The sequence below is a fragment of the Nothobranchius furzeri genome, chromosome 6 (assembly GCF_043380555.1).
Source record: "Nothobranchius furzeri strain GRZ-AD chromosome 6, NfurGRZ-RIMD1, whole genome shotgun sequence".
NCBI lineage: Eukaryota > Metazoa > Chordata > Actinopteri > Cyprinodontiformes > Nothobranchiidae > Nothobranchius > Nothobranchius furzeri.
The window spans coordinates 72,381,998-72,394,504 of NC_091746.1; the positions used below are offsets into that span (position 1 = coordinate 72,381,998).

Below are 12,507 nucleotides of genomic sequence, written 5' to 3' on the forward strand. Positions count from 1 at the left end.
CGTTAAATAATAAAAACACAAAAAACCTCAGATGGAAATGATTTAACGGTTTAATGTTTCATCCTAAAAACTGAATGATGTTTCCTGATGTTTGACATGTTTGAAGGATGAAGGAGAATCTCAGAACACCAAAAACTTCCAAGACTCATTTCCTTTCAGAATAAAGCTGGTCTGAATAAATGTATGAGTTCTTGAAACGTTGACTCGTCCCGTCGGCTGGTCGCTCCAGTTTGGCTTTGAATGGATTTTGTCGACTGATAATTAACCAGATTTTCACCTGCTTTTTCTCCATGTTTAGTAGCTTGTTCCGTATATTTCTGACTTCCTGTGAGCTGCGTTTGGTTTCTACTTCCTGTTTGTCCCAAACTTCCAAACATTGCTTTTTAATCTTTTAGCTCTGATGAAGACGAGTTTCTAGATTCATCCTTCTGATCGTGTTTTAGCTTGAGTTTTGTAGTACCTCTGCCCGTAAAACTTGTAAAAATCCATCCATCCATTTGATTTATAAAGAGCATTTCTACACGACCGAGCATACATGAGCATGAACTACTATAAAATCGACAATAAAAATAAAACTGAGATGTAGTACATGGCTAACTAGGCTGAAGTAAACGCCAAGGAATAAAAATGAGCCTTCAGGCGTGATTTAAAATCAGAGAGCGGGGGGGGGGGGGCGGGGGGGGCATTCTCACTTCTAGAGGGAGTTGGTTCCAGAGACGAGGCGCACAGATTGAGAACGCTCGTTCTCCTCGTGTCCTCACCCGAACACTTGGGACCTGTAACAGGCGGTGGTCTGCTGACTGACGAATTCGACCAGGTACATAAGGCCGAACCATCTGAGTCAAGTAGAGAGGCGCATAAAGATAGAGTGACCTAAAAACAAGAAGAAAACATTTAAAATGGATGCGGTAGCGCACCGGGAGCCAGTGCAGCTGGGCCAGAACAGGAGTAATGTGCTCCCTCCTGGTGTGTGTCAAAAGGCGGGCCGCCGCATTCTGCACCAGCTGTACGCGCGCAACCGAGGAAGATGTGGATCCATAAAAAAGGGAATTTGCATAATCCAAGTGAGAGATCACAAACTCATGGATCACTGTGTGCAGGTCACGTCTAGTCAGGATGGACTTCATCTTTGATAGCTAGCGAAGCTGGAAACAGCAGGATCTAACCACCTGGCCAATGTGGGAGTCCATCCGCAGCTCTGGGTACAAAACCGCCCCCAGTTTAGTGGTTGTTGGCTTCACTAAGCTGCAAAAACAGGGAGGCAGGACAGGACTAACTGCAGTGGGAGAGGGAGGAACAAATAAAAGAGCCTCCAACTTAGACTCGTTCAAATGTAAAAAGTTATTATAAAGCCAGCCATTCAGGCAATCCACAGCCGGTTGCACAGACTCTTGAGGTTTTAAAGAAACATAAAATTGGCAGTCATCAGCATACAAATGATAAGTAATGTCAAGTCGCCTAAAAATAGCTGCCAGAGGAAGAATGTAAAGATTAAAAAGCAGAGGTCCTAAAATAGAGCCTTGGGGAACACCACAGAGCATAGAGGAGGCCTCAGAGGCTAAATCCCCCAGCCTCACACAAAAACTTCTGTTGCTTAGATATGATCTGAAAAGGGTTCAGGGCAGTTCCCTGGATACCCACTACCTGGTTTAGTCAGGACAGAAGTACAGCATGGTCTACAGTGTCAAACTCAGCTGTGAGATCTTTCATCACAGAAGATATCAGGTAAGAAAGCTTGTATAGACTGCTGATGTGTCAGAAACACAAAACATGGATTAAAAACAAAATCTATTAAATTCTCTGCCAGAACCTCCTTGGATCAGAACATACTACACTGGATCATACTGGATCAGAACATACCACACTGGCCCTCACTGGATCAGAACGTACCACACTGGATCAGAACGTACCACACTGGATCAGAACGTACCACACTGGATCAGAACATACCACACTGGCCCTCACTGGATCAGAACGTACCACACTGGATCAGAACGTACCACACTGGATCAGAACATACCACACTGGCCCTCACTGGATCAGAACATACCACACTGGATCAGAACATACCACACTGGATCAGAACATACCACACTGGCCCTCACTGGATCAGAACGTACCATCAGACTGGATCAGAACGTACCACACTGGATCATACTGGATCAGAACATACCACACTGGCCCTCACTGGATCAGAACGTACCACACTGGATCAGAACGTACCACACTGGATCAGAACATACCACACTGGCCCTCACTGGATCAGAACATACCACACTGGCCCTCACTGGATCAGAACGTACCACACTGGATCAGAACGTACCACACTGGATCATACTGGATCAGAACATACCACACTGGCCCTCACTGGATCAGAACGTACCATCAGACTGGATCAGAACGTACCACACTGGATCAGAACGTACCACACTGGCCCTCACTGTATCAGAACATACCACACTGGCCCTCACTGGATCAGAACGTACCATCAGACTGGATCAGAACGTACCACACTGGCCCTCACTGGATCAGAACATACCACACTGGATCAGAACGTACCACACTGGATCAGAACATACCACACTGGCCCTCACTGGATCAGAACGTACCACACTGGCTCAGAACGTACCACATTGGATCAGACTGGATCAGAACATACCACACTGGCCCTCACTGGATCAGAACATACCACACTGGATCAGAACGTACCACACTGGATCAGAACATACCACACTGGCCCTCACTGGATCAGAACGTACCACACTGGCTCAGAACGTACCACATTGGATCAGACTGGATCAGAACATACCACACTGGCCCTCACTGGATCAGAACATACCACACTGGATCAGAACGTACCACACTGGATCAGAACATACCACACTGGCCCTCACTGGATCAGAACGTACCACACTGGATCAGAACGTACCACACTGGATCAGAACGTACCACACTGGCTCAGAACGTACCACACTGGATCAGACTGGATCAGAACATACTGCTGGATCAGAACGTACCACACTGGATCAGACTGGATCAGAACATACTGCTGGATCAGAACGTACCACACTAAGCAAACTAACAGTTATGCAAAATTTCTTGTTGAAACATAAAACATTTTATTTTATTTGCAACATCATCTCTGATTTCTCCCAGAGTTGTCTCACAAGTCCTGTCATTTCCAACTCTCCTGAGACTAAACTGGGACAAGTTCCAGACGCTCACATCGTGTCCGGGACTACTTTGAGAGAATTTTAGTTTTAGAATTTGTGTTTTAAAATTCCAACGTGGACCTGCAACTCACAAAGAAAATACGACATTTTAGACATCCTTTGACTTTATGAAAATTTCCGCATTTTTAATAATTATTCTGCGTAATTTCATCAAAAAGAAAATGAAACCGACATCAGAAGCAAACGTTCTGAGGACTGACAGACAGAACGATCATAAAACACCAGTTTTATTTTCTCATTTGGTTAAAAACCTAAAATCAGAAAACATTTAGCAGGTTTAAGTCTGAGAGACTTCCCACAGTCGTTGATCCAGGGTGGATCTCAGTTTCCACTAAAACCTTTAATTCAACTCAAAATAAACCCATTAGATTAAAATCCAATCAGAATGATGCCAGATTAAACATATTCTCAGATTAAGTCCTGTGAGAAATAGGTTACCCCCCAGCTGACTGCAGAGGATATTTGGGGAGGGGGGTTGACACCCCCAACCCGCGCGCACACACACACACACACACACACACACACACACACACACACACACACACACACACACAGAGCGAGAGAGAGAAAGAGAGCGAGAGAGAGAGAGAGAGAGAACAGAAGCCACAGCAAACTGTTCACCTCTTCATTTATGGATTTCCCTCTGGGATTAATAAAGTATCTTTGAATTTGAAGTGAACGATTATTTTGGGAAACGGGGTGAGGAAAACACCAGGACGTGTGACATCTGCCGGTTTGTAAATCCGGATCTGATCCGAGCCGACCCAGTTCTCCACAAATCCACATCCCAGGTGAATTAGCATCCAGAGACGCTGGGAACTAATGACCACATGGGAAACTTTTACTCAGCAGGTTAAAGTGAATAAAAACTAAATCCAGGTCTTTAATCTGCTCAGATGCCGCAGAGAAAAAATAACTCAACTTTAATCTTTAATCTAAAGTTTTTCCATCTAAACTCCAACGCTAACGAGCTAACAGACTTCTCCAGAAATGTCCGTTTACGCCTGCATTTTCTCTGATGACAAAGACTACTTCCTGTCATTAACTAAGTCAAGACTACTTAGTCATCAGGTCCGTTTGGGTTTAATGAACTGTAGACATCTGGGCCGCCTTGCTAAAAAACCCACAACAATCAGATATTTCTGAGAAGAAACAGGTCAGAGTGAAGAGCAAGGCGAGTAGTTCCAGTGTTTGCAGCCAGGAGGAGCGCCGTCCTGGCTGCCGGCCTCAGCAGCTCGTGTGTAAGCTTCAGCAGATAAACTGAAGCGACACGTTGACAGCTTCCTGTTATAATAAGACTCTAAAGCAGGTTTCCTGTCACAGCTCCCTCCGTTTAATATGGGGAGGTGTGTGTGTGTGTGTGTGTGTGTGTGTGTGTGTGTGTGTGTGTGTGTGTGTGTGTGTGTGTGTGTGTGTGTGTGTGTGTGTGTGTGACAGACAAAGCCAGATGAGCAGGCAGATGTTTCCCCAGTCTCTACTCCGACTGTCTGGGAAAGACTGACAACAGCTGGACCAAAGCCAGGAAAACACACACACACACACACACACACACACACACACACACACACACAGCTAAGCTAACATTAGCGTCTCCCCCATTTTGTTCTCATTTCCCTTTAAATGTTTTTATAAAAAGATAAAATGAAACTAGTTAATTTTATTTCTCAGCTGAAACGCTTCAGAGGTCTCAGCCAATCATCCGTCTCCTCTCAGTCTCCTGCCTGCTGGCTCCAACATCAGCACCCTTTTACCCATGTCCCCCCCCCCTCCCCCCGCACAGCGGCTGCAAACTCACTGATGCGCCTGCAGCCTCTCGGAGTTCCTGCTGCTCTAAACATTTAAATAATTATTTCATTTCCTGTTCCTCACTTCTGATTACCTTCAATGGTGTCTGTTTGTTGCAACCAGCAGGTACAAAAACTAACTTGTTTTTATTTGACTATTTTTCTGTCCTGTCTGTTTATTATCTTCCTGCATCTCCTCTCAATCCGAAAGAAAAACTGCTACCTGGGTTCATATATATTCACCTCATGAGTTACCTTTGAACTGCAGTTCTACAAGATCTACCGACCGCTAAAACAGCGGAGTGCGCGCCGGTCGCACCGGTGAGGTGCGTCACTGGAGGACAAAACAGGTGATGCGCTCCGCTCCGCAGCAGCGAAACGCATCAGACACAAATAAAAGAATAAAAGACAGAAAACATAAAAGGAAACGAGCCGACATGAACGATCGCGTGTTAAATTTGTTTTTGAGGTGGCGACACCTGATTTGATAATGCTACTGTGGCCGTGCTCAGGATGCAGATGTCTGGAGCGCGTCAACGATCAGAGCTCTGCGCCTCTCAGCTCTAAAAAATCCCCGGAGAGTCCACATAGATAATGTAATATAAGTAGAACCAGGATCGTTTCGGGCTCCCCCTGGGTGTGGAATTTGAGGGCTTCCAGGAGAGCCTATTACCCTTTCAGGTGAGCCGGGCTCCCTTCAGCTCACCCGTAATTTGAACCCTGCGTATGGCACAAGTAGCTCGCGTGAGTTGACGGAACCTGAGGGTGAGTGAGTCGTGGAGGATGGCTGCTTATACTGAGCCAGGATCCTCTGGAGGTTTCTTCCTGTTAAAAGGGAGTTTTTCTCTCCACTGTCGCTGCATGCTTGCTTAGTATGAGGATTGCTGTATAGTCACTGACACTAGTCAGTGACTTGATGCAATTTGCTGGGTTCCTTATACAGGAAACATTTTTTCTGATTGGCTTAATGAACTGACCTGAATTGGAATGTTTATTATGTGAAGTGCCTTGAGACGACGCTTGTCGTGATTTGGCGCTTTATCAATAAACTTGAATTGAATTGAACCTAGCAGACAGTTGCCGGAATGGTCCTTTCAAAATAAGACAGTTCCCGGATCTTGTTCCGGCGAGATCTTAAGCTAGAATTAAGCCCTGCACCTGACACTTCCGACCTGCTTCACATGCTCTTCACCTCCGTTCCTTCAGGGTATCGTAGACCAGCTTACTGGCGTTGGATGGGTTAAGATTAATCTGATAACTAATCAAACATCACTAAACTCAGCCAGATAGTTCTTGTAATCCCAGACTTCACATCTTTCCTAAGACACCTAATAGACTCTTAATAACATCTAAGATCATGTTTCATAAGAGTTGGTTTTTGTATCACTTGACTTTTCCTTTAATTAAGGTTGCAGGTTCAATACTGGCTCTGGACAGAGAATTCTGCTGTTGTGTCCTTGGGCAAGACACTTAACCCACCTTGCCTGAGCTCGGCAGCCACACCTCTGTCAGTACGCCCCAGGGCAGCTGTGGCTACAATGTAGCTAAGCTCATCACCACCAGCGTGTGAATGGGTGAATGACTACTTGTTTTCTAAAGTGCCTTGGGGATCCAGGACTCTAGAAGGCGCTGTATCAAAAACAGGCCATTTACCATTTAATCATCCAAGCCGTTAGCTAATCAGCCTAGCCGTTAGCTAATCAGCCTAGGCGTTAGCTAATCAGACTAGCCGTTAGCTAATCAGCCTAGCCCTTAGCTAATCAGCCTAGCCCTTAGCTAATCAGCCTAGCCGTTAGCTAATCAGCCTAGCCATTAGCTAATCAGCCTAGCCGTTAGCTAATCAGCCTAGCCCTTAGCTAATCAGCCTAGCCCTTAGCTAATCAGACTAGCCCTTAGCTAATCAGACTAGCCGTTAGCTAATCAGCCTAGCCGTTAGCTAATCAGCCTAGCCGTTAGCTAATCAGTCTAGCCGTTAGCTAATCAGCCTAGCCCTGAGCTAATCAGCCTAGCCCTTAGCTAATCAGCCTAGCCCTTAGCTAATCAGACTAGCCGTTAGCTAATCAGACTAGCCATTAGCTAATCAGCCTAGCAGTTAGCTAATCAGCCTAGCAGTTAGCTAATCAGCCTAGCCGTTAGCTAATCAGACTAGCCCTCAGCTAATCAGACTAGCAGTTAGCTAATCAGCCTAGCCCTTAGCTAATCAGACTAGCAGTTAGCTAATTAGCCTAGCAGTTAGCTAATCAGCCTAGCCATTAGCTAATCAGACTAGCCCTTAGCTAATCAGACTAGCAGTTAGCTAATCAGCCTAGCCGTGAGCTAATCAGACTAGCCCTTAGCTAATCAGACTAGCAGTTAGCTAATCAGCCTAGCCATTAGCTAATCAGTCTAGCCATTAGCTAATCAGCCTAGCCATTAGCTAATCAGTCTAGCCATTAGCTAATCAGCCTACCCGTTAGCTAATCAGACTAGCAGTTAGCTAATCAGACTAGCAGTTAGCTAATCAGACTAGCCATTAGCTAATCAGCCTACCCGTTATTTAATCAGACTAGCAGTTAGCTAATCAGACCAGCCGTTAGCTAATCAGACTAGCCGTTAGAGAAGCACAGATTAGCTGAGAAGAGGCCGACCAGGAAGTTATCAGCAGGTAAGACTTTGTTTTAGAGCTTTAACACAGAAACAAGCCTGAAAATGGCCGACATTTCCCTTTAAATGGACAGGAGGAGGAGGCTGGTTACCACATTGTCTCCGAGCTCAGTCTCGTTCTTTCCCAGCATGCTTGTGTCACCTTCTGTCACTCTGGAGGTCTCCTCTCTGTCTGACCTGTCAAAATAAATCACAGATAAAGGTTCTGTCTTCCGGCCCCGGCCCGAGCAACCACCAGATGGAGACACAGCCATCTGCTTACCTTCTGAGTATTTTCTGGGTGAAGCAGGTGAGTTTCCGAGTCTCTTCCTGGTAGGTGTGCAGGTCCTGGGTCAGTAGGTCACGGAGCGTGCTCAGAGCCTGCTCCTGGAACACCAACTTCTCAGACTGGACCAAACGCTCGCCGATGAACGACTGAAGCTCCCGACAAGCGCAGAGCTGAAACCGACGGAACAGAAGGAACGTTTTTACAGAGAGGAAGTTCAATCGTGACTGATGAAGAAGGACATCACGTCTGATGAGTCTCTCTTACTGCAGACGCCTGAGGACAGGAGCTCCTCCTCAGCTCTTCTTCTGTCTGTGTCTTCTTCTGCTGAAGATCCAACAGGTCAGAGGTCAGCTGCTGCCGACGACCTTTGATCTGAGAGAGTCTGACAACAGAAACAGATTTATTAAGATAAACACCACCTCCCACCTGGGCTCTTGTACATAAACAGGAATATTTTAAAACAAGTTTAAATGCAGAAATGTTCATTTTTAAAATTACATTTAAGTCATTTTGTGAAAATAAATCAGTTAAAACAAGAAAATGAACACGCATAAATAAGGAAACATGCTGAAGATTTCCTTGTTATCGTTTGTTTGTCGGACCTGGAGGTCCAGCTCAAAAGAAACCTCCTTCCTTAAACAAGCGGCGTACAAGCTGAGCCGGGTTTGTGATTAAGAAACGCTGCTGCAGCTCAGAGCTGACCTCGTCCAGCACCGAGTCCGGGCCGGTTTTTTTGACGTCTTTATTCTGTACAAAAGAAAACGTTTTCATTTAAACCTAAATTCTAATTAAAAGCCCCAAACCTTCATGACGGTTTCCATCTGCACTAAACTCCTCCTCTTTGCTAGGACCAGTGATCTGATTGGCTGGACTCCAACAATAAGGCGCTCGCCGAACTTCTACAGAAATGGACCGATTCAGGTTCCGCTTGACCGTTTCCTGCACAGCTCTGACCTGCTGATGCTGACTGAGCTCACACAACTGAACAGAATGAAACACGGGGTTAACTCGGACATTCGTTCGTTCGCACTTCCACATGGATGAGCATTTTGCCTATTGGAGTGACGGTGTGTTCACTGACCAGGACTTTTAACTGATGCTGCATTCATGAAATAAACTGTAGAGTTTTGGCGGCTCACGGATTACGACGATTGTGGCAAATTGTTGGTGCATCTCTAAGTTTCAAACCAGGAAATAAAAACAGAGACAGAAACATTGTTTTAAATCCAAGTTTATTTATAAAGCGCCAAACAAGGCACTCCACACAGTAAACAATCCAACACACAGGTTGCATCGAGTCACTGACTAGTGTCGGAGTCTTTACAGCAATCCTCTGTTTTAAACCAAACAGCTACAAACAAACTAAATGGTGCCAGCTGACCATCAGACAGTTGTAATGATTTGAAGTTGTATATTTATATACACTGTAATTAGATAATTTAATTATCTGATTTTGTATATTTATACACTGTAATTAGATCTAAGTAATCAATCAGAAGTGGTTGTTTTTATCATCAGGGAGTTTACTTAAACACTTTGTATTGACTGAGAGACAAGAAAAGAGAGAGAGTTGGGATCGTTTAAGAATCTTTCATTTCTATAATTATAAATTCTTACAATCTACCAGGACTATCTCAATGATGAATGCATATGGATTTGTATGTTTCGTGTTGGTGTGTGTGTGTGTGTGTTTTGTTCAGAATCTCTAGGCTGACGTAGCGAATCTGGTTGTTATGACTAGGCTACCATGAGGCTTCAGAAGCTGATGACATGAGCCGCCATTTTGTGCCGTGACCACGTACCGTATGGAGTCTCCCGTGTAGATCAGGAATTGCCAGGTCCTCGGACCTTCATGGGTACTGGAGCTGGTTGAAACAGCGGTCTCAGCACACAACGCCTGTCTGAGGATAACTCCGGTAGTAGTCGGCAGGCGTCAGCAAGTTCACTCTTATTTTGAAGGAACGTTGTCTCGTTGGTACAAACGACGGAAATCTCCAGCTTGACAGATCTCAGCTTAAAACAGGAAATACAGCTGGCCAGCCTGTACTCCTCTTTGCGGTGATGGATTGAGAGCTGGTTGAAAACAATGTTGAGAGTATGATGTCACTCCTTTGGAGCTCGGATCGAGCAGAGCTGATGTCAACGTGGAACTGAACTTAAAATGGCGTTGCCTTGTTTTATATCTCCCAGTTGTTTATGAATCTTAGTAAACCGGATTGGACTACTTTCATAAACAAACCAGATTCTGCCCTACCACAGACGAAAGTTCTGATTGGTTGAGAATAATGTGTCATGCGTTTCCATGGTAATGTATATCAGTCTGTCTGGTGCAGTCCTGTTTATTCATTTAAACACATAACTCATGACATCTTTATTTCACAGATCATTCACCTGATTATTAATGATCAACAAATGCTTTGATTAGCTTATCACAAATAAAGTACTTTGATTAATCAATGAAAAGCGTTCTTCTTCTGTTCTTCTGTCTCTTCTCCTGGAATGTAAACATACTGAACCAAGCGTCCGACCTTGGTGATGGTACTGTGTGAACATCACGCTACACAGTGCTTATAAATGCCTAATTAATAACTTAATAATCATCAATAAGCTCTTAACAAATCACTAATAAGCACTTCTCTTGTTCGCTCTTCCTTCTTCCATCTCAGGAACGTTGCTAAGCTGAGTCCCATTCTGTCCCGCTCTGAACTTGAGACAGTTCTCCACACCTTCATCTCCTCACGCTTAGACTACTGTAACTCTCTTTTCACGTGTCTGAGCAGAACCTCCCTGAACCGTCTACAGGTGGTTCAGAACGCCTGTGCTCGGCTTCTGACCAAGTCCTCCAAACACACCCACATCACCCCGCTTCTCCTCCAGCTTCACTGGCTGCCAGTCAACTTCAGGGTTCATTTCAAGATCCTGGTTCTGGTCTATAGGGCCTTACATGGACAAGCACCATCTTACATTGTTGATCTTCTTAGTCCCTACACCCCCAGCAGGTCCCTGAGGTCCAGTGACCAAAGCCTACTGGTTGTGCAGCACCAGGCTAAAGGTCAAAGGTGACAGATCATCTGCTGCTGTGGCCCCCAGACTCTGGAACTCTCTCCCCCTGAGCCTGAGATCAGTGGACTCAGTGGTCTCCTTTAAAAAGCAGCTGAAGATTCACTTGTTCAAGCTGGCTTTTGTGTGACCTTCTTCACCTCTCTCTCTTTATTCTGCTCTCCCCACCTATTCCACCTTCCTCAGGATCCACTGATTTCCCTCTTTCCTGTTCATTCTCTCTCTTTCTAACACGTTTTAATCACAATTGTCTATTTTTGCTCATTTTAAATATATTTTTAAACATTTTCTAAATGCTTTTTTATATTTTTACATTTTTTGTTTTTGTGAAGCGCCTCGTGATTTTTGTCTTGAGAGGCCCTATAGAAATGATATTTTCTTCTTCTTCTGATACTTGAAGACAACACTGGGTCTGCTCCAGTGTAAGAACCAGGACTAGAGATTAAAACCTAAAACTACTCAGTAAGAAATTTAAAGTCCAGATAAATATGTTAGAAAAGCCGGTAAATAAACAAAATAAGGATCAAATCTGCAGCATTTCATTATGGGATTAAACTCTAACATCATTCTCCAAAAGGAAGTAAGATTATCTCTGTAGGTTGATGTTCAGACCACGTTTCAAACGAGAAGAGACGACGATGCTAAAGCAGCTCGGATGAAACGGGAACAGCATTCAGGATTTTACCAACAGCTAAAATGGGATTTATCCGAATTCCTCAGGTGTTCACTGGGGGGCGCTGGACCTCTGTCAGAGCTGCAGCTGAAAGAAGTGTGTTGTTTGTGAGGATGAAGAGGAAACTCGTCTGAGGAGCCTTTGATGAAATCAGACCATCATCATCGACGTGTAGAGACTCAGATTAATGAGGTCAGAGACGCGAGTCGCTGCGATTCGCCGTCGCCAGACCCCGTAATGGGAAGTGAGAGATGGTTAGATTTAAACCTCCCCCTTCTGCAACGTCCACATTAATTTATTTGTTTGTTTGTAAATCACCTCTGTGGTTTAATGTTCAAACGAGACAAGACGGGTTCATAAGTCTGGAGAACTTTTCATCACTTTCGATTTCAGGACTGCTGGACTGTTGTGAGTCGCGTTTCCACGTGACCATTGAGCTGAAGATAAAACGTGTTGCACAAGAGAACTTTGTTCTGTTTGGTGTGTTTCCGTGCCTGGGCCAACTTGAGGAATCTCTATATTTCAGGGACAAGGCCATGTTGATCATATTTGAGGATATTGTGTTCACAACAGTCATTTAAGAAAATCCGTATCAGCGGCTCAGAGCCGAACAACAGTCAGAAATCGGTACTGGCCTTCAAAACCAGAATCGGTGCATCTCTCACCAGGTTTCGGTTTGTCAGCCACACTGGTTCAGTCAACCAGAACCTAAAAGAACCCACCACAGGAACATGGTGCTAACTGGACTCCAGAACCAGGAACTGATTCTGAGCTACTGGGAGGCAGAAGCTTCTGGGTTTAAACCAGATTACCCAAAGAAATGAACACGCTGTCAGAAATATTCAT

At 44.7% G+C, this 12,507-nt stretch overlaps 1 protein-coding gene across 1 annotated transcript in view; it reads right to left on the reverse strand.

Moving 5' to 3' along the window:
• Window positions 1-12,507, reverse strand: part of LOC107397151 (myosin-11) — a 94,751-nt gene that overhangs the window by 20,413 nt on the left and 61,831 nt on the right. The window contains exons 5-7 of the mRNA XM_054744676.2: window positions 8,193-8,310; window positions 7,923-8,098; window positions 7,753-7,837 (exon numbers count right to left, since the gene is read on the reverse strand). Of these exons, the coding sequence (XP_054600651.2) occupies window positions 7,753-7,837; window positions 7,923-8,098; window positions 8,193-8,310 (379 nt within the window). The remainder of the gene's footprint in view (window positions 1-7,752; window positions 7,838-7,922; window positions 8,099-8,192; window positions 8,311-12,507) is intronic.